This window comes from Hemitrygon akajei, chromosome 4 (genome assembly GCF_048418815.1).
Source record: "Hemitrygon akajei chromosome 4, sHemAka1.3, whole genome shotgun sequence".
Taxonomy (NCBI): Eukaryota; Metazoa; Chordata; class Chondrichthyes; order Myliobatiformes; family Dasyatidae; genus Hemitrygon; species Hemitrygon akajei.
This window is the reverse complement of record NC_133127.1, coordinates 5,906,330-5,930,754: the sequence shown is the minus strand read 5'-3', so window position 1 is coordinate 5,930,754 and position 24,425 is coordinate 5,906,330. Positions and strand designations below refer to the sequence as shown.

The window sequence follows — 24,425 nt, the reverse complement described above, 5'->3', positions numbered from 1 at the left end:
CTAATGTGCCATGTGATACGCTCCATTTTTTATACTTTTCTCTCCGACCTGTGTGAAGCCCACTCTCTCTTTGAAAATTTCATCATGGCTGATCCAGTTTTCCTCTAAGCCCCAATCTCCTGCCTTCTCCCTGTATCCCTTCATGCCCTGACCAATCAAGAATCTATCAACTTCTGCTTTTAATACTGTATACCCAATGATGCCCTCCACTGTTGTCTGTGGGGGAAAAAATCAAACTCTCCACTTCCTGGCTAAAGAAATTTCTCATATCCATTCTAAAAGGACACCACTCTAATCTGAGGCTGTGTCCTCTAGTCTTAGATTCTCCCATCACAGGAGACATCCTCTCCATATCCACTCTATCAAGGCCTTTCTCCATTAGATAGTTTAAGGAATTGGAGCTGAAACTTGGGAGGCTGAGGGGGGATAGATAGGACATACAGGGAGGTAGTTACACCCAAGGTGCAGGACACAGGAAACTGGGTGACAGTCAGGAAGGGGAAAGGGGTTAAGGAACCAGTGCAGAGTACCCCTGTGGCCATGCCCCTCAACCACAGGTACATCACTTTGGATACCTTTGGGGAGGGTTAACCTAACAGAGGAAAATCACTGTTGCTGGGACTCTGGCACTGTGTCTGTCTCTGTGACTCAGAAGGGAAGGGGGAGAAGAGGTACGCTGTGGTGATGGGAGACCCATTAGCTAGGAGAACAGGCAGGAGGTTCCGAGGGTGAGAATGAGATTCCAGGATAGTATTTTGCCTCCCGGGTGCCAGGATCCGGGATATCTTAGATCGAGTCCTTAGCATTCTTAAGTGAACAGCCAGAGTGACGAGGTTCTGCACAGGGAGATCAGGGAGTTAGGTACTAAGTTAAAAAGCTGTTGTGATCCCAGTATTGCTACCCAGTCACGTGCTAGTGAGATCAAAATGTTTAATATGTGGCTAAGGAGTCTGTGTAGGAGGGAGGCATTAGATTTTTGGATCACTGGGTTCTCTTGCAGGGAAGGTGGGACCTGTACAGAAGGAACAATTTACACCTGAACTGGAGGGGGACTAATATCCCAGTGGGAAGGTTTGTTAAAGCTGCACAGAGGGGTTTAAACTAGAGTTGCAGCATGCCAGAACAGTTAGTGGAGACAGGTGTAGGTGACCTCAGACGAAGTTAGGAATCAAAAGGCTGAGCATGGTGTGACTAGTTTCCTGAGCTGCGTATATTTCTATGCAAGAAATATCGTAGAAAAGGTGGATAATTGTGCTGAAGATGAGGTGGCAAGATGTAGGGAGGAGAGGCTGGTGATAGGCCAGAATCGCAGTCAACAGGATGAGTTGCAACGTAAAAGGCAGACAAAATCAAAAAGGATGAATACAGAACTGAAGGTGTTATATTTGAATTCACACAGTATATGGGATAAGATAGATGAACTTGTAGCACAGTTACAGATTGTGTTAAACTATTGTCCAGTAAAGTGATTAAGATATGTGGTTATGGATGCCCAGGGACTGAGCGTTGGTGAGAATCACAGGGATTACCTGTAGCTAATGCTTGTGTGTTGAGTGGAGTTGATATTTGTAACCCAGATAAATTGTTGATTAGGATTACAATCATGGAGCAGGGGTTTGACAAAATGTCGGGCATAAACTTTGTTTTAGTGCAGTCTAACGCTGACGTAATGGTAGTGGATCTGCGATGCCCACAAAGCAGGAGAAGGCTATAAGAAGATAGCAAAGGGTTTTCAGGTAGCCGTTTCCTCAGTTCAAGTCAAGTCACCTGACTTTTGAGTTTGTAATGTAATTAAGAAATGGCAGTTAACAGGAACGGTGGATGTCAAGTTGAGGTCTGGAAGACCAATAAAACTTTCTGAGAGAACTGCTTGTAGGATTGCTAGAAAGGCAAATCAAAACCCCTGTTTGACTGCAAAAGACCTTCAGGAAGATTTAGCAAACTCTGAAGTGGTGGTGCACTGTTCTACTGTGCAGAGACTCCTGCACAAATATGATCTTCATGGATGAGTCATCAGAAGAAAACCTTTCCTCCATCCTCACCACAAAATTCAGTTTGCAAAGGAACACCTACACAAGCCTGATGCATTTTGGAAACAGGTCCTGTGGACTGATGAAGTTAAAATGGAACTTTTTGGCCGGAATGAGCAGAAGTATGTTTGGAGAAAAAAGGGTGCAGAATGTCATGAAGAGAATGCCTGTCCAACTGTTAAGCACGGGGGGTGGATCGATCATGCTTTGGGCCTGTGTTGCAGCCAGTGGCACGGGGAACATTTCAGTGGTAGACAGAAGAATGAATTCAATTAAATATCAGCAAATTCTGGAAGCAAACATCACACCATTTGTAAAAAAGCTGAAGATGAAAAGAGGATGGCTTCTACAACAGGATAATGATCCTAAACACACCTCAAAATCCACAATGGACTACCTCAAGAGGCGCAAGCTGAGGGTTTTGCCATGGCCCTCACAGTTCTCCGAGCTAAACATCATCGAAAATCTGTGGATAGACCTCAAAAGAGCAGTGCATGCAAGACAGCCCAAGCATCTCACAGAACGAGAAGCCTTTTGCAAGGAAGAAAGGGTGAAAATACCCCAAACAAAAATTGAAGACCTTTAGCTGGCTACAGAAAGTGTTTACAAGCTGTGATACCTGCCAAAGGGGGTGTTACTAAGTACTGACCGTGCTGGGTGCCCAAACTTTTGCTTTGGTCTCTTTTCCTTTTTTGTTATTTTGAAACTGTAAATGATGGAAAGTAATCTTGCTTAAAATATTAAAGAAATGTGTCATCTTTAACTTTATGCCTCGGGGGAAATATTGTTGAATTGAATTGAATGATCTTTATTGTCATTATACATAGGTACAATGAGATTCTGTCTGGCTTCCTCTCAGGCAATTAAACAAAGAGGTAGATAAAAACAAGATAGTAATAGAAAAACAGTATTAAATAGATAAGTAGCAGAAAATAAGTTGCAGCAGCACCAGAATGTCACAGTAATGCACAAAGTGCCGTTGGTGCAGGTATTTCAGTCCTTGTGTGTGCTCAGAGTTTCAGTCATTGTTCTGTGGGAGTGGTGTGATGGAGGCCACAGCTCTGGGGTAGAAGCTGTTCCTCAGTCTATTTGTTCTGGCTTTTAGTGTCCTGAACCTTTTGCTGGACGGCAGCTGGTCAATCAGGGAGTGGCCGGGGTGTGTGGTGTCTCTGGTTATGCTGATTGCTTTCCTCCTGAGTCTGCTGGAATAGACGGTGTCCAGTCCTGGGAGCTCCACCCTGACAATTCACTGGGCCGCCTTCACCACGCGATGCAGGTCTTGTCGCTCAGTGGCTGTGCAGCTGGCAGACCACACGGTGGCGCTGTTGGTCAGGATGGTTTCAATTGTGCTTCTGTAGAAGTTAAGCAACAACTTTTGTGGGAGTTTGGCCTGTTTCAGCTTTCTGAGGAAGAAGAGTCATTGTTGTGCCTTTTTTACAAGCAGGGAGGTGTTGGTGGTCCATCTCAGCTGTTTTGACAACATATCTCCAAGGAACTTTAGGTTTTCCACACTTTCCACTACCTCTCCATGTATATGGAGGGGGGTGTGTACTCTGTCCTTTGATCTCCTGAAGTCAATGATCATCTCTTTTGTTTTAGAAGTGTTAAGGACCAGGTCATTGTCCTTACACCACTCCGTCAGATGATCCACCTCGAGCCTGTAGGCTGTTTCATCCTCGTCTGAGATCATGGTTGTCACAACACCATGTAACTAAGCTTTCTTTCTCCTTCCTGTACTCCGACTCATCGTTATTTGAGATTTGACCCACTACAGTGGTATCACATGCAAATCTAGAGATGGAGTTAGATCACAATCTGTCAGTGCAGCATTAGTAGAGTGGGGCAGATATTGCAACCTGGACCTCAATGTCTTCTATGCTTGCTTTGACCATCAAAACATCGAGAGACTATCATGATCCCCAATGATCCTGTGATTTCAGTCTCTGAGGCTGACGTGCGAGCAGCCCTCAGGAGGGTGAACCCAAGGAAAACATCCGGCCCAGGTGGGGACCTGGCCGAATACTAAAGATCTGTGCTGATCAACCGGCTGGAGTGTTCACTGAGATCGTTAATCTATCAGTTCAGCCTCCTCCCTACCCCCTCCTTCCTCCTCCCACCACCCTCCACCCTCCTCTACTCTCTCTACTCTCTCCTCTCTCCACCATCCTCCATCCTCATTCCTCTCCTCCCCAAACCTTATCCCTAACCCCTCCTCCCTAACACTACTCCCTAACCCCTCCTCTGCAACCTGCCTCCCTAACTCCACCGTCCACACCCTCCTCCCTCATCCTTTCTCCCCAAAACCCTCCTCCCTCCCCTCCATCCTTGTCTCACCACCCTTCTCTCTTCACCCTACTATCTCCTCTCTCCTCCCTTTGCCTCCACCTACCCACCTCCCCTTCCCCACTCCTCCATTCCTCTTCCCCATCCCCCTTTCCCCTACCCTCCCCTTCCTCTCTATCCCACTTCCTTCATCCCTCCCTCTCATTCTGCTTCCCTCGTCTCACTCCATCATTCCACCTCCCTCATCCCTCATTCCAGAAATCCACATCTGGTTGACTGCAGGTGACTAGAGGTCTTCACAGGGACTGTGTGGGGACCGATTCTTTTTATGTTATTTGTCAATGATTCGGATGATGGAATTGATAGTTTTCTGGCCAGGTTTGCAGATGATACAAAGACAGGTGGAGGGGCAGGTAGTTTTGAGGAAGTAGAGAGGCTACAGAAGGACTTAGACAGATTAGGAGAATGGGCAAAGTGGCAGATGGAATACAGTGTCATGCACTTTGTTAGAAGGAATGGAAGAATAGAGTACTTTCTAAATAAAACCATAGAACATTACAGCACAGAAACAAGCCTTTTGGCCCTTCTTTGGCTGTGCCGAACCATTTTTCTGCCTAGTTCCACTGACCTGCACCTGGGCCATATCCCTCCAAACCCCTCTCATCCATATACCTGTCCAAGTTTTTCTTAAATGTCAAAAGTGAGCCTGCATTCATCACCTCATCTGGCAGCTCATTCCACACTCCCACCACTCTCTGCGTGAAGAAGCCCCCTCTAATGTTCTCTTTAAACTTTCCCCCTTCACCCTTAACCCATGACCTCTGGTTTTTTTCTCCCCTGGCCTCAGTGGAAAAAGCCTGCTTGCATTCTGTCAGGAGCGGGGACAGGAATGGACCCAAGTGCAGGACACAGGCACTGAAGTACTAGGGGTAGGACAGGAGGGGGATGCCATGGCATGTAAGGGGTAATGCTGGGGTTCAGGCAGACAGTCGGGCAGGCAGAGCAGGATCCCAAAGTTCAGGCGAGGCAGGAGGATCCCAGAGTTTGGGCAGAAGGATTCCAGAGGTCAGGCAGAAGGCGGGATCTAGGGGTACATGACTTGGCTGGAGGAGAGCCCCCCCTGGGCGGGCCACATATGTCCCGGGTAGGGCCACCTCCCAGGTGGAAACACAGAGGCCTGGGCAAGACTCAAACTCCTAGGCAGGTGCAGGGCACAACCCATCGGAAGTGGGGGTGGGGGGAAGGAGCAGAACACCCTGAGAAAAAGCAGGGGACAAGACCAACCTGGACAGAACAATTACAGAGCTTGTCAGAACCTGGGCAGGGTAAACAGGATGCGGAGCAGAGTACAGAGCCAGCAGAGAGCAAAATACAAAACAACCACCCCCTGGTCTCAGTCACAAGGCCCCTTATAAACACCTGAGGCTGAATTGGCCACACGTGTGCCTCCTTAAGCCAGGAGGATCCTAACTGGCTCAAGGGTGACGGGAGGGACAGCTGCAAGACCCGGAGTCCAGAGTCTGTGGACCGGATCAAGACCCGGAACGCGGGCTCCAGACCGGACCCCGACACATTCACTCTATTTATACCCATCGTAATTTTATACACCTCTATCAAATCACCTCTCATTCTCCTATGCTCCAGGGAATAAAGTCCTAACTTATTCAACCTTTCTCTGAAACTCAGTTTCTCAAGTCCCGGCAACATCCTTGTAAACCTTCTCTGCAATCTTTCAACCTTATTAATATCCTTCCTGTAATTAGGTGACCAAAACTGCACACAACAATGGGGCAAAAATTCAAAAATATGAGGTACAAAGAGGCTCGGGCGTCTTTGTGTAGGATTCCTTGAAGGTTAATTTGTTAATTTGCAGGTTGAGTTGGTGGTGAGGATGGCAAACACGATATTACCATTCATTCTGAGAGGAACAGAAGATAAAAGAAGGATGTTATAAGGCACTGGTGAGGTTTAACTTGGAGCATTGGTTTTGGGTTTCTTGACAAAGAAGGATGTGCTGACATTGGAGAGGATGCAAAGGAGGCTCATGAAAATGATTCTGGGATTGAAAGACTTATCACATGAAAAGGAGTTCATCACTGTAGGGCTAAAATTCAGAAGAATGAGGGGGGATCTAATTGAAACCTATCAGATGTTGAAAAGCCTCAATAGAATGGATGTAGAGGATCGACTAGGCTTATACTCACTGGAATTTAGAAGATTGAGGGGGGATCTTATTGAAACGTATAAAATTCTAAAGGGATTGGACAGGCTAGATGCAGGAAGATTGTTTCCGATGTTGGGGAAGTCCAGAACGAGGGGTCACAGTTTAAGGATAAAGGGGAAGCCTTTTAGGATCAAGCTGAGGGAAAACTTCTTCACACAGAGAGTGGTGAATCTGTGGAATTCTCTGCCACAGGAAACAGTTGAGGCCGGTTCATTGGCTATATTTACAAGGAAGTTAGATATGGCCCGCGCAGGCTCGAAGGGCCGAATGGCTTACTCCTGCACTTATTTTCTATGTTTCTACAGAGGATGCTTCTTATGGTGGGGGAGTTTAGGACCACAAGACACTGCCTTAGAGTAGAGGGATGTCTTTTGAGAACGGAGATGAGGAGGAATTTCTTTAGCCACAGAGTGGTGTATCTGTGGAGTTCAGGCAGCTGTGGAGGCCAAGTCATTGGGTATACATAAGGCAGAGGTCGTTAGATCTTTAATTAATCAGGGATGTCGGGATACAGGAGATTGGGGCGGAGAGGGAAATTGATGATGAAATGGCAGAGCAGACTTGATGGGCCAAATGGCCTAATTCTGTTCCTATATCTGATGGTCTTATAGTTTCACCTGGTGATGTGATCGATTCAGTGGGGGATCTACTCTGGGCATTGACAAGTTCCAGATTCACAACGGGTATTTGTGAAGGGGGCTTGTCCTCATTGATCCGGTATGGACTGATCTGTGTATGGAGTGAGCTCTGTGTGGGAGGGTGTAAGGAGGATCGGTTCATGGCTGCTTGATGGGTGGTGATCTCACTTTATCTTCCCTGGAGACAGAACAAGCTCCTGGATTCTCTGAATCTGTATGAACACCCAAGGTGGGGCTGCCAGGAAAGGAGGAGTCCGGTGGCTAGTTGAATGAACCCAGTGAAGTCTCCCACATGGTGTGGAATGCCACACGGTCACCAGGCAGAGCAAGACCACAGCATGTTGGAGATGAGCTTCATCAGTCTGAAGAGTCTGGTGTCACCCCTCCATCACACATCAGAAGCCTGGTGTCACCCCTCCATCACACATCAGAAGCCTGGTGTCACCCCTCAGTTACACACATCAGAAGCCTGGTGTCACCCCTCAGTTACACACCAGAAGCTGAGTGTCACCCCTCAGTTACACACCAGAAGCCTGGTGTCACCCCTCCATTACACATCAGAAGCCGAGTGTCACCCCTCAGTTACACACCAGAAGCCTGGTGTCACCCCTCAGTTACACACCAGAAGCCGAGTGTCACCCCTCAGTTACACATCAGAAGCCTGGTGTCACCCCTCAGTTACACACCAGAAGCCTGGTGTCACCCCTCCATTACACACCAGAAGCCAAGTGTCACCCCTCAGTTACACACCAGAAGCCTGGTGTCACCCCTCCATTACACACCAGAAGCCAAGTGTCACCCCTCAGTTACACACCAGAAGCCTGGAGGAGTTTAGAAAAATGAGGGGGTCTCAATGAAATCTATCAAATATTGAATGGGCTAGATAGAGTGGATGTGGAGAGGATATTTCTGTAGTGGGGGATGTTATGTTTTGTAATTTCAAAACATTACAGTGATTCAAAGGAAGACCCAGGAGTCCGGGACTTGATTCTGAGACTGTAGGAAGTGGTTCTGACAGCTCTGGACACCTTTCTTCCCCTTCCTTTTTCTTCTTCTAGTTTGTGCATCTTGATCTTGGGACAGTTCATTTAGTTCACTGGAGTTTTCTCCTATTAATCCTTCTAACGCTCCCTTTACGATTTGATCTTTCCCCTTGGGTTCCTCATCCTCAAAACCATCTGACAAATCCTCTGCTTTCGTATCTCCATTCACTCCTTTCTTTTTGCCTTCCGTTCATCCAGCTGGGCTTTGGTTTTTGCATCTACTTTTACAAGCAGCTTTCTGTGTCCCACTGCAGTTCTTACAATAACCTTAATTTTTGGTTCTTTATGCCCACAAAATCTGAATGCTTACAACTTTCCTGAAGCTCCTGGAACTTTCTTCCAGCTTAAAGCATAGTCACATTTCACAAGGAACTGCCTGATTACATATCAGAACCTTTCTCAGACACGTTACCCACAAAAACTGTTGTAGTTGGACCACTGCTTTCTTCACTTTCATGAGTGCCATGGTCTGCTCTTGGTCCAATGACTGAAACAGCTGAGCCAGTGTCCAATTCCACTTTAGTCACTTTGTCGTTCACTTCTGGTATAAGCCGTATTGTTTGCCTGTTGCTGGTTTTCACACTGTAAATCTCAAAGCTTCACTCTCATCATTATCAGATATTTCATCAACAGCATGCAGATTAGAGCTTGTTTGGAAACTGCAACTTGGCTTTATCTTTTTCTCTTCCCTGTGCAGTCCATTCATTTTTTTCTGCCCGACAAACTCTTTGTATGTGTCCCACTTTGTTGCATTTTCTGCAAGTTTCACCTTTAAACGTGCACTGGTCTGGTGTACGTGAGCCCCTGGCATGATGGTTATATGTATAAATTCGTGTACTGCATACGTCATCACGCTATACCGTGGCACGTGCACGCCTGAACTTGTAATGAATTACTGAAACAAACCAGAATGTTTGTCAATATATATACACAAGATTGTTCGAATATTGCTTAAATATTAAATACACCTGAGGAGAGTCTATGACCAGAGGGTGCAGCCTCAGAATAGAGGGATGTCCATTTAGAACAGAGATGAAGAGGAATTTCTTTAGCCAGATGGTGGTGAATCTGCAGTATTCATTGCCACAGACAGCTGAGGAGACAATCGTTGGGTATGTTCAAAGTGGAGGTTGAGAAGTCCTTGATTAGAAAGAAGTGAAAGGTGTTCCATACCCTGTGGGTATCTTGTGACTGTCTCATGACCATGATGTAATTGCGTATCTGGTAAGCATGATGTAATGGTCTTGTGGTGGTGGGGTGATGTATTTTCCCGCCAGTGTGAGGTCACATGATGTAATTTTCCTGCCAGTGTGAGGTCATGTGATGTAATTTTCCTGCCAGTGTGAGGTCATGTGATGTCCTGCTCCAACAGGTATAAAACGGGGAAAGCCTGCTGTGATGCAGTTTTTGTTGGGATGTTGTTTAAGTCGTCGGTTACTCTGTTATTCTGTGTATTTGGTTTTGTGACGCAGTTTTGTTTTAAAATGGAGTTTTAATTCTTACTGTAAGGTAAATTGTTGTTGTGCCGGCAGTTTTGAAAATCACTGCCAGTTATGTTTGATGTATCTTCGATTTAATTTTAAAGTCTAAGTATTGGAGAGTGAAGATTTATCGAGGTACGGAAACCCAAAGGATCAAGTAAAATTGGTGTCATCGGCGGTAAAACAGGATCGACCTTATTGGATCTTCGTTCCGGAGATAGTAACCTGCATCTGAGATAGCCCCTGCTGTAAGAGCAGAAAGGGTTGGGCACAGTGTTATTCGTCAAGGAAAAGGTCAGTTCCTTCAAGCCATTTTTATTTCCTTCATCGTGAATCCTTTGAGCAAGGCATATTTTGGCTGGGATCAGCAGTAGCGTCAAGTCATCGAGGAATTTGTTACTTCAGGAAAGTCTCTCCTAATTGACTGTATAAATCATTTGGACTTTCGCATTTATCATTTTAAGGACTGTGTTCGCATTTATCGCTTTAAGAACTGTTCGAGTTGCCGTATAGCAGTTAACTTCTGGTTAAGTTAGTCATTTGTTTACTTTTCATTTTTATTGAGCAGAGCTTAAATAAATGTTTATTTGTTTGTAAAAAAAACCTGTCTCAGTTTTATATTCATTGTTGCCGTAGCGTAACTGAGGTTATGGGAGAAGGCATGAGAATGGGGTTGAGATGGATAATAATTCTGCCTCTTCTTTCCTCCTCTTTCACTGAACTTCACCAACACTTGGTCTTGACCTACACCAGGACATTAATGTGAACAGAATGTAGAACAGTTCAGTCCTTCGTTCAGTCTCTTCATACCTACATCCGTGACACTTCACACACTCTGGACCTTTTCAATGATTGCAAGTTCCCTGGCCCCCATCATCTTATTTTTACTATGGATGTCCAGTCCCTCAACACCTCCATCCCCCACCAGGAAGGCCTCAAAGCTCTCCATTTCTATCTGGACACCAGACCCAACCAGGTCCCTGTCAGGGTCCGGTCCGGTCCGGAATCCGCGTTCCGGGTCTCGATCTGGACCGAGTGCTCCGGACTCCGGGTCGTGCAGCTGTCCCTCCCAGCCGCTTTGAGCCTGTTAAGATCATCCTGGATCAAAGAGGCACACCTGTGGCCAATTCGGCTGCAGGCGTTTATAAGGGGCCGTGGGACGGAGACCGGGTGGTTGTCTTGTATCTGTCTGCTCTGAAGCTGGTTTAACCTGCTCTGTACCTGGACTGTCGGCTCTGAATCCTGTCTGTATCCTGCTCTGCTCTGGTTGCCGCCCTGCTCGGAATCCTGCTCTGCTCTGGTTGCCAGCCTGTTCTGTATCTGTTCTGTCCAGTTGGTCTTGTTCCCCTGCTTCTCTCCTGTGCGCTGGTCCCGCTGTTCCGCCTTATTCTCCTTGCTTGTGCTGCCACGCTGTCGGTTGTGTTACGTACCCGTGACACGTGACTGGGGTTGAAGTTATACTGGACTTGAGGTAATGGTCTTGTGATGGTGGAGTGATGTCATTTTCCCTGTTTGGACTGCAACGCTATTAAGAACTGTTTAAACAGCCGCACAGCAGCTGTTTTCCGGTTACGTTTGAGTTTGTTTACTTTTGGGGGTTTGTTTTCAGTGTTTAATAAACGTGTTATTTGTTATAAAAACCCTTGCCTAACTCATCTATATTTATTGTTGCCTGAATACGTAACAGTTGCCTTTCCCAATTTACCAATGTACCCGGTGGATCACTGTACTTCTGCTGCTTACCCTGGACCCAGCTTCCTACCCGTTGCCTCCGTCGGGCGGATCCGGCCGGACTGCCGCTGCCCAGTGGAGATTCTGCCCCTTCCACCTATTGCTGCTTAAGGGTTGTGCCCCGCACCTGCCCAGGTGTCTGCGTCGTGCCCAGGCATCCGTGTCTACCGCCTGGGAGGCGGCCCTGCCCGGGATCAATGCGGCCCGCCCTAAGGACTCCTACCGTTTCCTCCCCTCGCTTCCTGTGGGTTGTGCCCCGCACCTGCCCAGGTGTCCGCGACTGGCCCAGTCCTCCGTGTTTTCCACCTGGGAGGCGGTCCTGCCCGGGATCCCTGCGGCCCGCCATGAGGAATCTGCCTGCCTGCCTGCCCCAAACCGTGGGATCCTCCTGCCTGCCTGCCTCGTCTGAACTCTTGGATCCAGTCCCTCCTACATTAACCCTTAAATGCCATGGCATCCCCATCCTGTCCTCCCCCTAGTACTTCAGTGTCTGCGTCCTGCGTTTGGGTCCATCTGGCCCCCGTTCCTGACAGTCCCCTCCACCACCACTCTCCTCCGTCTGGCGAGACTTGTCCTCACTTTTAATCATTTCTCCTTTAGCGCCTCACACTTCCATCAAACAAAAGGTGTACCCATAGGCACATGCATGGGTCCCAGCTATTCCTGCCTGTTTGTCCGCTACGTGGAACAGTCTATGTCCCCAGCTTACGCTAGTGACTGACCTGCACGTTTCCTTCGCTACATTGACAGCTGCATTGGTGTTGCTTCCTGCACCTGTGCAGAGCTCGTCGACTTCATCCACTTTGCCTCCAACTTCCACCCTGCTCTCAAATTTACCAAGTCCATTTCAGACACCTCCCTCCCCTTTCTCAGTCTCTCTGTCTCTGTCACTGGAGACAGCTTATCTACTGATGTCTATTATAAACCCAAAGACTCTCACAACTACCTGGACTATACCTCGTTCCACCCCGTTACCTGTCAAAATGCCATCCTCTACTCTCAATTCTCCACCGTATCTGCTCTCAGGATGAGACTTTTCATTTAAGAATGAAGGAGATGTCCTCCTTTTTCAAAGAAAGGGGCTTCCCTTCCTCCACCATCAACCACATCTCTTCCATTTCATGCTGGTCTGCTCTCACCCCATCCAGTCACCACCTGACCAGGGATAGTGTTCCTCTTATCCTAACCTGCTACCCCACCAGCCTCCGTGTCCAGCACATAATTCTCCGGAATTTCCATCATCTCCAGCAGGATCCCACCACCAAACACATCTTCACCCCCCCCCCCCACTTTCTGCTTTCCCTAGGGATCACTCCTTACGTGACTCCCTTGTCCATTCGAGTGGTACAAGTGCTACAACTGGCCCTACACATCCACACTCACTACCGTTCTGGCCCCTAAACAGTCCTTCCAGGTGAGGTGTCACTTCACCCGTGAGTCTGTTGGGGTCATATACTGTATCTTGTGCTCCCAGTGCGGTCTCCTGTATATCGGTGAGACCCGATATAGATTGGGAGACTGCTTCACTGAGCACCTATGCTCCATCCACCAGAAAAAGCAGGATCTCCCAGTGGCCACCCATTTTACTTCCACTTCCCATTCCCATTCCGATATGTCCATCCATAACCTCCTCTACTGTTGCAATGAGGCCACACTCAGGTTGGAGGAACAACACCTGATATTCTGTCTGGATAGCCTCCTAGCTAATGTCATGAATATCAAATTCTCAAACTTCTGGTAATGGCCCCCTACCCTGCTTCATCACCATTCCCCCTCCCCTTTTCCCTCACCCACCTTATCTCCTTGCCTGCCCATCGCCTCCTTGGGGGCTCCTCCCTCCCTTTTCTTTCCTCCATGGCCTCCTGCCCTCTCCTGTCAGTCTCCACCTTCTCCAGCCCTGTATCTCTTTCACCAATCAAATTCCCAGCTCTTTACTTCCTCCCTCCCATTCAGGTTTCACCAATCACCTTGTGTTTCCCTCTCTCCCCCCCCCCCCACCATGTTTTACATCTACTCCTCAGATTTTCTTCTCCAGTTCTGTGGAAGGGTCTCGGCCTGAAATGCCAACTGTACTCTTCACCATAGATGCTACCAGGCCTGCTGAGCTCCACCAGCATTTTGTGTGTGTCGCTTGGATGTCCAGCATCTGCAGATTTCCTCTTGTTTGTGATAGAAAGTATAGGAGAGGAACAGGTTATTCAGCCCACAACGACTGTGCCTCTTCTAGGCACTGACCCCTCTCTGTATAAAAAGACATGCACATCTCCTTTAAACTCCACCCCCACCCCACCTGAATGTTCGTCCTCTCGGATTGGACTGTTGTATTTTGACTCACGTTTAGCTCGACAGTTCCACGGCTTTCTGATCACAAAGTGAACTTCACTGGTGAACCCTATTCCCAGTTAAACACATCACGTGATAGAACATACCAGACGATGACTGACCAATAACTGTTGTCTTTATTGATCAGGATTTGTTCAAGGAGTAATTACACAGTTCAAACGTTAACTATTTAGTTACACATCTCTTTAGTTTACTCTCACAACTCCCAAACCCCCACGCCCCTGTTCAGGTGTTCCCCACCCCAGATGAACCTGGCCAGGGTTCACCGTGAGTTCCTCTCCGAGTCCCTGACTCAGGGTCTTCTTCACTGGTTGCTCTCCGGAGTCAGTGCTGTCGGTGATCTTGTCCGGCACCTTTTTATACGTTTCTTCCCAAAGCTCTCAGACATTCAGATTTATTTCTCAGATCTACATTGAAACATACAGTGAAATGTGTGTTTGCATTCACAACCAACACACCGAAGGATGTGCTGGAGGCAGCTCACAAACGTCACCAGACTTTCCGGTGCCAAGACAGCAAACCCAATGTTCAGCAGGAAAATACAACCGGCTGCAACAACAATAACAGCAAAACAAGCCCCTTTTCCACACTCCGACCCCTCCCCTTTACACACACAGGCAGCTTTTCTTTGGTCCCAGGATAGGTTTGAGTGAGCTCGGTCTTTTCTCTTTGAAGACAATGAGGATGAGTGGTGATTTGATAAAAAGGTGTACAAGCTAAGTACTAGAGACTTTCTCAGGGCAGAAGTGGCTACTACAAGGGAGCGTAGCTCTAAAGTGTTGGGAGGAAATAGAGAGGAGATGTCAGAGGTAAGTTGTTTTTTTTACACAGAGAGTGGTGGGTGTGTAGAATGCACTCCTGGGGTGGTGGTAGAGGCAGATACATTGGGGGCATTTAATAGACTCTTAATAGGACAATGGAGGGCTATATGGGAGAGAGAGGTTAGATTGATCTTGGAGTTGTTTAAAATGTTGGCACAATCTCATGGGAAAAAGGCCTGTACTGTGATATACTGTTCCATGTTCCAATGTTGGAGTTCCAGTTTGTTGGGATGTTCCAGGATTTCCCAGATTCTGGAATGGGCCCAGCTGTTTGGAAAACTACAAATGTAAGGATCCCATTTCAGAAAGGACGGAGGTAGAAAGCAGGAAACTCAGTGTCTTGATGTCTGTCGCTGGGAAAATGCTGAACACACACTGAAGGAACGATGACAAGGTGTTTAGAAAATCTCACACGGTCAGACAGAGTCAGTGACAATGAAAGAACTGCAGAGGCTGGAAATGCTCAGCAGGTCAGGCAGCATCTGAGGGAGGAGAAACAGTGTGTGAGCAGAGTGCTTTATTCAATGTGCTGAAGGGAATGAGCTGCCTGCTGAAGCTGCTCAGTGATGTCTGCTGGGAACACACGGGTCTGCAGGGACTGGAATCTGGGATGAACAATGAGCTGCTGGAACTCAGTGGGTCAGGTCAGCAGACCACAGACTCTCTGAACTCCTCCAGAGTGGAGGGAGAGAGGAAACAGTGAGCTACCAAACTGTTAGCCTGTCACTGGCATTCGGAGAAATGGTGGAATCTATAACGAAGGATATGCTATCAAGGTCATTGGAAAATATTATGAGTGAGTCGAGTCAGCCTGGATTAATGAAATGGAAGGCACATTTGACTGGTCTTTCCGAGGTCTTTGGGGAAGTATCGAGTGAAGTCATTCAGGGGGAACCAGTAGATGTGATGTATTTGGATTTTCAGAAGGTTATTGATGAGGTCTCTCACTGGAGGTTGGTGAACAAGTTTAAAGCACATGGAGTTGGGAGAGAAGTCGAGAGCACTTGGAACTGGGAGAGATTTCCAGCATGGACTGAACATTGGTTAATGTAGAGAAAGGAAATGGTAGGAAGGAATGGGTCCTTCTCACATGACTGGTCTGTGATCCATGGGGTGTTTCAGACAGGGATCAGTGCTTGGGCCCCAGTTATTCACAGTCAGTTAGATAGATAGATAGATAGATAGATAGATAGATAGATAGATAGATAGATAGATAGATAGATAGATAGATAGATACTTTATTCATCCCCATGGGGAAATTCAACTTTTTTTCCAATGTCCCATACACTTGTTGTAGCAAAACTAATTACATACAATACTTAACTCAGTAAAAAATATGATATGCATCTAAATCACTATCTCAAAAAGCATTAATAATAGCTTTTAAAAAGTTCTTAAGTCCTGGCGGTTGAATTGTAAAGCCTAATGGCATTGGGGAGTATTGACCACTTCATCCTGTCTGAGGAGCATTGCATCGATAGTAACCTGTCGCTGAAACTGCTTCTCTGTTATTTCCCTGAGGAGACCAAAAGTAACATTTCCAAGTTTACTGAAATGGGAAAGTGAGTAGAGATGAGGGGCAAAGAGGCTGCAAGGGGATAAAGACAATAAGTGAGAGGGTAACAGCAGGGCAGATGGAGAAAATGGGAAGAGATACAGAAACACTGACCATTGTTTAAACAGTGAGGGACTGGGAAATGTTGATGTTCACAGGGACCTGGTGACCTTGTACACCGGTCACTGGCAGACAACATGCACAGACAGCAGGCAGGTAAGATGGAAACGTTGGCCTTTAACGCAAGGGGATTTGAGGAATGATGACTACAGAGAGTCTCGGTGTGACTGCACCCAGGGTTCTGGGGAAAGGGTTAGTGTCCTTGTCTGTAAAAGATGTTCCCGGCACAGGGGGAGAGCATCAGAGCTTCACCTGACCGGTTCCTGGGACGGCAGCTCTGACACGTGAGGAGAGACTGAGTCGGCTGGCCACCGACTCCTGGCAGTTTGGAGAATGAGGCAGGACCTGGTGGATGTAAAGTCCTGAGAGGCTTCACAGGGTAGAGACAAGGAGGATGGTCTCTGTGATGGAGGGGTCCAGAGTGAGAGGGCAGAATGAGGGGGAGGCATCTGGGACTGAAGTGAGGATAGACATCTTCACTCCAGATGATGAATCATTGGGATTCTCCACCCTGGAGCTGTAGAGAGAGGCTCAGGGATTGGCTGGGCTCAACACAAGATCAACAGATTTCTGGGAATGAGAGGGATCAGGGATATTGGGATAATGGTGGGAAATAGTGTTGATGTAGAACAAAGGGACATGGAAATAGAGAGCCATCATTGAAAGTGGCATCACAGGTAGATAGGGTCATAAAGAGAGTGTTTGGTGCATTGCCCTTCATAAACCAGGTTACTGAGTACAGGGAGTTAGGATTTGCAAGTTGGACAACACTTTGGAGAGGCCTAATTTGGAGTATTGTGTGCAGTTCTGGTCATCTCCCCACAGGAAGGATATTAATAAGCTTGAAAGAGAGCAGAGACAATTTACAAGGATGTTGCCAGGACTTGAGGACCTGAGTTATGGGGAAAGGGAGAGTAGGTGAGGACTTTATTGACCATGAACATAGGAATGAAACATTCCCTATGCTCTGCTAATTATTTTGATGATTTGTGATTGGATTTGAATTTGAACACACCGCGATTTACTCTGCCCAGTCCTTCCAAGACAGATAATTTCCCTTTGTCCGTCTCTCACTGAGTAACACATTTAAAGGGACATTACCAAGACTGAATGGTTGTATTATATGTCTTGTTCATTTCTTCCCTCACCACCTCCCAGTCAATGTTCCAGCTTCCATCGATCTCTGCAGGCTTTGCTGCGTATTTTTCAGCAAACTTCACATTGAAAGTGTAGAAAACCTTCTTCCAATAGGATGCTGCCTGTGCGGAAATTTCCCTTTGGATAATCCAGGATTTGTAGTAATCATTGACTGTTTGATAATCCTTGTAGGGATGCCATTCCCAATTTGTGTCTTTATTTCGGAATCTTGTATCACTTGCGACTGAAGCTGTGCAGATATCCGTTACAAGATGTTCACTGTCTAACCATCGATAACTGTTGAGCCCTTGAGGTCTGTGCTGTTTACAGGAGTGTTGTGAGTGTACCAGGGTCTCTGAGTCACAGAAAACCCCACAGAAAGGACATTTCTTTGTACAACTGAATAACCCCTTGAACAACTCCTCCCTGGGTTTAATGGATAATTCTTCAATCTTTGCTTTGACATCCCAGCCTTTTACCTCACGGAGGAGATCCTGCTCCACCTCTTCAATACATGGCAGAATGGCTTCTGCACATTTCTTGCCATCACTGCCACTCCGAAACAGAATGAGTTTCATCTCATCTGTGGGCATCGAGATTCTTGTGTTTAACTTTTCAACAAACGTGTTTAGGAAGCTCCGAGCATTTCCAGCAAAGTTCTGCTTCACTGCATCCTGAACAATGACCTTAGCTTGCCCAGTGATCTCTGTGAGGATTTCTTTAGCCAGACGGGTAAATGTGCTCTCTCCATTGCGTTCTGTCTTGCAGTGTTTAATAACTTGCTGATGGAGCCAGTCTTTGGCGAAATTCTCAATGTCTCTGATGTATCGGAGATATTCATCAAATCGATCTGTTTGTTTCAGGTGGACCAGGAGGGCCACAGTGAAGTTGTTGCGGAGAGTGTACTGTCGCTCAGGGTCATGTTTTTTCATATCATCCACGATGTTCACGCTGAGAGTCTTGAGGGTGGCTTCTCGGAGAGCTGGCAAGAAACAAGATTGAGCAAATCGATCTGCTTGTCTCAGGTTCTCATCCTGCTCTGTGTAATTATCCATAAAGAGATCTAAGTATTGACTTTTCATGTTTTCTAGTCTTTTCAGTGGGTCGTGTTTCTGGATGAACCTCCTGTGCATCTCCTGGAATCTTGGTACAGCGTAACCACACAGGTGAAGTTTAAACTCGGCGTTGAAAACCTCAGACATTGAAAAGTGTTGATGTGAAATATTGTCAACTTTTTCCTCTATCATCTTCAAAAGTTCAATGCAATATTTACTGTCATAATCAATATCCTGGTTTGTGATGTCAGTGATCCAATGTCTGCATTCATCCTTGATGGGCCTTGTAATCATTGCTGCTTGATTGAGATCTGATTGTTTGGACGAAGAAATCAATGTTGTTCTGACTTTTCTTGTCCATATCCTGCTGATGTGTTGCTCTTCGATCTTAAATAACTGGGTCCCTAGATCAGAGAGCTTTTTATGCTTTAGACTTTCATTAATCACTCCCCCTTGGGTTTTTGTTTCCTTTATGAGAAGATTTTCAATGTCCTGTTCAATGTCTCTTACTCTGCAGGGCTGATACTCCAGTTTAGAGAGTGTACCTTTCCACATCCCTTCAAATTCATTTTGCAATTCCTGTTTACCCAACACCTGATTTGCTGCTTTACACTTCCGTAAAAGCACCTTCACCTGTTCTCCAATCTTCTTGTGAAAGTTATTCCAAATATCATCCACTCCCTGCAGTCCCACCCGTCTATTCACGGCATCTCTACATCTCTGCATTGAATTGTGCTGAAGTTGGCTGCATAAACTGGAGATGCTGAGCTTAAATTCCTCTCTGTATCTCTCCATCAGACACACGTTATCAGCCCCACTTTCATACAGAGCTTGTAGTTTATCCAGAGTGTCACCCTCCCTTTTGTTCATCTCTGTCCTCATCTCCCTCTCCAGATTACGGAGCAGTTCGGTGAGATCTCCTTTGGCATTGCCGATTCTGTTTTCAGCCTCATTTCCCCAGGAGTGAGTGAATTTGCGGAGTTCCCACTCCCAGTCCTTGTACTTCACGGAGAGGTGGTTGTAAGCCTCTGCGACCAGACTGTTCTGGAAGCTGAAAATGAAATTTTCGTGTTTCACCTGCTCCCAAAGCCCAGCCATCCATTTGATAAAGTCCGGGATAGTGAAAGCTCCTTGGCATCGGCTCTGTTGGATTAGACACTGAATTAGGTTCTTCTTCAGTTGGGAGATGCGTTCACTGTAGCCGGTGTTGACTGCAGCCATTGGGGGTGTACCATGCCACAGACCAGGGATGTACCAGTTGTCCTTGTCAGCATCATAGTCCATCACATCACGGAACGTTACTCGGTCTACCTTCTCCAGCTTTGCTGCAGCCTCTGTCATCTTATCCAGCTGTTCCAGGAGTTTCTGACGGCCTCTCAGATTCTGATCGTGCGCACTCACATCACCGACGTTCTGGTAGACAAATATGCACTTTGGCCCTTTTCCTGTCTCCCTCATGCGGATTAAGGAATGAACAACAATCTGTAAAATATCTTTCATCTCTGACTGATTTTCCATACCGATGTTTACCAACGTTAAGTTGCTTAATCCAACCACGAACGTTGCCAGCTCATTGTCGTGCTCGTAGCTGTCTGTCAGTGTTTCGAGTTCTGCAGCTTTCAGCCCCTCTGTGTCAATGACCAGGATGAACTCACAGCCCAGCTCCTCGGCCAGGCTCCCTGTGACTTTGATCAACTGCATGTAGGCCCCTCGAGTACATCGGCCGCTGCTCACAGCAAACCGCAAACAGAACATTGTGTTGAGGAGTGTGGACTTGCCCGTGCTCTGAACTCCAATCACCGTCAGCACAAACACTCGGCAAGCTCTTCCCACTTTGTTGGCCACTTCTGTGAGTACGGCAGCGATCCATGGAATGGGAACGTTGGAAACGTCTCCATCGATGAGTTCCAGTGGGAACCCTTCCAGCAACAGTTCAGCAGCAACACCTGGGAACTGTGACACCTCTGGGTGGATCTGTGTCCTTCGGGTGACATTGTGTCGAGTCACTGAAAGTTCATAAACCTGGCCTAGTTCCCTCATGAAATGCTCGAGTCCCAGGGAACTATCAGACATCTTCTGATCCAACTCCTTCAGTTCCTTCACATTCTGCTTTGAGTCTTTGCACAGTTCTTTATAAATTCTACGCAATCCTACCATAACTTCCCGTGATTTACTGTCCAGTTCCAGCTTCAGCCACTGTAGGGAAATGGCTCTGTCAACCCCACCATGACGGGTGAGGTATTCAATGAACAGCCGCATCTCTTTCGACAGACTCTGTCTGAGCTGAGCTTCCCGGATTCTGTTCTTCTCCCGGTCCAGTTCGCGGTTATACACTTCTGTGGTTCTGTCCCCACGGAGTTTCATCCGAGATTTCTCTTTTTCAACTTTAGACAACCGTTGCCAGGGCTCTCCATGAAAGGGCAAGACTCTCCTTTTATACCCAGTAATGTCTCCTGAGACAAGTCTGTCCTGTATTTTGGACAGTTCCTTGGCTCGTTGTATTTCAGGTTGACGTTCATCAACCTCAATCCCACTTTCCATCGCAATGTCAGCCATTTTCTCCAGGCTCAGCAAGGTCTGGTCCCTGTCCCTCATTAGAATTACTTGTTTGATATGAGAACAAACTATGTCTACAAGGTCAGCCTCATTTACATTTGCCCAAAAAATGCATTGTTGAGGTTCTAACTTTAGATCTTTGAACAGTTTCTCCACCTGCTCAGGGGTTATGTGTTGCTGATTGATGTGGGTGTTGAATATGAGAAAGAGTTTTGCTGGTGACTGTGTGAGAGAGGTGAGGAATTCTCGTTCCTTCTCACCAATAACATCAATGAAAATAAAGAGAGCAGCAGATACTTTTGCCAGAAACCGAGTGTTTCCCTGGAAAGTTTCAGCATCGCCTCGGAGGTTAATGAATGCAGCAGCCTCTGGGAAAATATCCGTGTTACTCTTCCCAGAAGGGAGATACCAGCTGATCTCAGCCATCCCATCGGATATCCTGCGGGGCACATTCCCACATTTCATCTCGGAGTGCAGGAAGATGTTCTGCTGCAGCTGTGCCTGACTCAGGGTGAGATTGAGGATTCGGGATTTGGACACTGTGCACCTTCCCAGTCTGAGGAAGGACACCGTTGGCATGGCTGCTGTCACGATGGGCACCTCCACAACGGGGCTGCTGTCTGTAGGAGAATGTGGGCACCATGTTTTAACAATGGGCCTCATGGCCCAGAGGAGAAGGGTGGCACCAGACCCTTCTGTGGGTCCCCTCACCTTGTCCATGGGGTGACTGTGTGTGTCTGGCATCAGAAAGGGTAATGCAAACTGGCACAGAGACATCTTCAGCATTAGTTCCTGCCGGAGAGCGTGGTCAGCACAGAGGAAAATGGCAGCAATGATATCCAGAGGATTCATCCCAGAAACCCTTGGTTCTTTTACCTGAAACAATCGGCCGAAAGCTTCATCATCAATGTCCTCACATTGCTGGAACTGAACAGGTGGCCAGTCAGGATTCCTCGCCAATGAATTGGCTGAGAGGATCCTTTGGAGAAATCGCCAGGGAAGATCTTCTGCTCGAGTTGGTTTGCTGTCATCCAGTTTATCCTGGGACACCTCCTGTACAGTCTTTAGAGGCAATTTGTGAGGATAATGATCCTGTAATCCCAAATCCTTTACAATTTGACAAAGTGTATCATGTAGAGAATTGTTACTTCCATCTGGGAAATCATTGTTTATTCTTTCCGAGACACCCATTGATCTCTCTGAGATGTTGAATGAATTCTGATGAGATCGTTCCTCAGTGTCTGTTTTTCTCTGCACTTTTGACGTACGTTCCTTGGCTCGTTGTATTTCAGGTTGACGTTCATCGACCTCAATCCCACTTTCCATCGCAATGTCAGCCATTTTCTCCAGGCTCAGCAAGGTCTGGCCCCTGTCCCTCATTAGAATTACTTGTTTGATCTGAGAGCGGAGCTTTTCCACAAGTTTATCCTCATTTATTTTTGTCAGAACGATGCATTGTTCACGTTTTAACTTTAGATCTTTGAACAGTTTCTCCACCTGCTCACGGGTTATGTGTTGCTGATTGATGTGGGTGTTGACTATGAGAAAGAGTTTTGCTGGTGACTGTGTGAGAGAGGTGAGGAATTCTCGTTCCTTCTCACCGATAACATCAATGAAAATAAAGAGAGCAGCAGATACTTTTGCCAGAAACCGAGCGTTTCCCTGGAAAGTTTCAGCATCGCCTCGGAGGTTAATGAATGCAGCAGCCTCTGGGAAAATATCCGTGTTACTCTTCCCAGAAGGGAGATACCAGCTGATCTCAGCCATTCCATCGGATATCCTGCGGGGCACATTCCCACATTCCATCTCGGAGTGCAGGAAGATGTTCTGCTGCAGCTGTGCCTGACTCAGGGTGAGATTGAGGATTCGGGATTTGGACACTGTGCACCTTCCCAGTCTGAGGAAGGACACCGTTGGCATGGCTGCTGTCACGATGGGCACCTCCACAATGGGGCTGCTGTCTGTAGGAGAATGTGGGCACCATGTTTTAACAATGGGCCTCATGGCCCAGAGGAGAAGGGTGGCACCAGGCCCTTCTGTGGGTCCCCTCACCTTGTCCATGGGGTGACTGTGTGTGTCTGGCATCAGAAAGGGTAATGCAAACTGGCACAGAGACATCTTCAGCATCAGTTCCTGCTGGAGAGAGTGGTCAGCACAGAGGAAAATGGCAGCAATGATATCCAGAGGACTCATCCCAGAAATCCCTGGTCCTTTTGCCTGAAACAATCGGCTGAATTTTTCATCATCAATGTCCTCACATTCCCGGAACTGAAGACACCATTCTGGAATCCTTGCCAGTGAATCAGCTGAGCGGATCTTTTGGAGAAATCTCCAAGTGAGATCTACTGGTTGATTTGGTTTGCTGTCCAGTTTATCCTGGGATACTCCGCGCTCAGTCTTAAGAGGATAATGAGCCTGTAATCCCAAATCCTTGACAATTTGACAAAGTGTATCATTTAGAGAATGGTTATTTCCATCTAGTAAACCATTGTTTATTCTTTCCGAGACACCCATTGATCCCTCTGAGATGTTGAATGAACTCTGATGAGATCGTTCCTCTGGTACCCAGAATTCCTTGGCTTCTGTTTTTCTCGGCACTTCTGATGTATGTTCCTTGACTTGTTGTATTTCAGGTTGACGTTCATCGACCTCAATCCCACTTTCCATCGCCATGTCAGCCATTTTCTCCAGGCTCAGGAAGGTCTGGTCCCTGTCCCTCATTAGAATTACTTGTTTGATCTGAGATCGGAGCTTTGCCGCAAGTTTGTCTGCATTTACATTTGTCCGCACAATGCATTGTCGACGTTTTAACTTTAGATCTTTGAACAAATTCTTCACCTGCTCAGGGGTTATGTGTTGCTGATTGATGTGGGTGTTGACTATGAGAAAGAGTTTTGCTGGTGACTGTGTGAGAGAGGTGAGAAATTCTCGTTCCTTCTCACCGATAACATCAATGAAAATAAAGAGAGCAGCAGATACTTTTGCCAGAAACCGAGCGTTTCCCTGGAAAGTTTCAGCATCGCCTCGGAGGTTAATGAATGCAGCAGCCTCTGGGAAAATATCTGTGTTACTCTTCCCAGAAGGGAGATACCAGCTGATCTCAGCCATTCCATCGGATATCCTGCGGGGCACATTCCCACATTCCATCTTGGAGTGCAGGAAGATGTTCTGCTGCAGCTGTGCCTGACTCAGGGTGAGATTGAGGATTCGGGATTTGGACACTGTGCACCTTCCCAGTCTGAGGAAGGACACCGTTGGCATGGCTGCTGTCACGATGGGCACCTCCACAACGGGGCTGCTGTCTGTAGGAGAATGTGGGCACCATGTTTTAACAATGGGCCTCATGGCCCAGAGGAGAAGGGTGGCACCAGACCCTTCTGTGGATCCCCTCAGCTTGTCCATGGGGTG

General features: G+C 47.0%; 2 protein-coding genes across 2 annotated transcripts in view; both read right to left on the bottom strand.

Annotated features, from left to right (window-relative positions):
* Positions 1-24,425, bottom strand: part of LOC140726087 (up-regulator of cell proliferation-like) — a 620,561-nt gene that overhangs the window by 532,200 nt on the left and 63,936 nt on the right. The gene's annotated exons all lie outside the window — the stretch shown is intronic.
* On the bottom strand, positions 16,116-23,650 carry LOC140726086 (interferon-induced very large GTPase 1-like). The gene has a single exon (XM_073042026.1). The coding sequence runs from the start codon at positions 23,529-23,531 to the stop codon at positions 17,367-17,369; it is 6,165 nt and encodes a 2,054-aa protein (XP_072898127.1). The 5' UTR covers positions 23,532-23,650; the 3' UTR covers positions 16,116-17,366.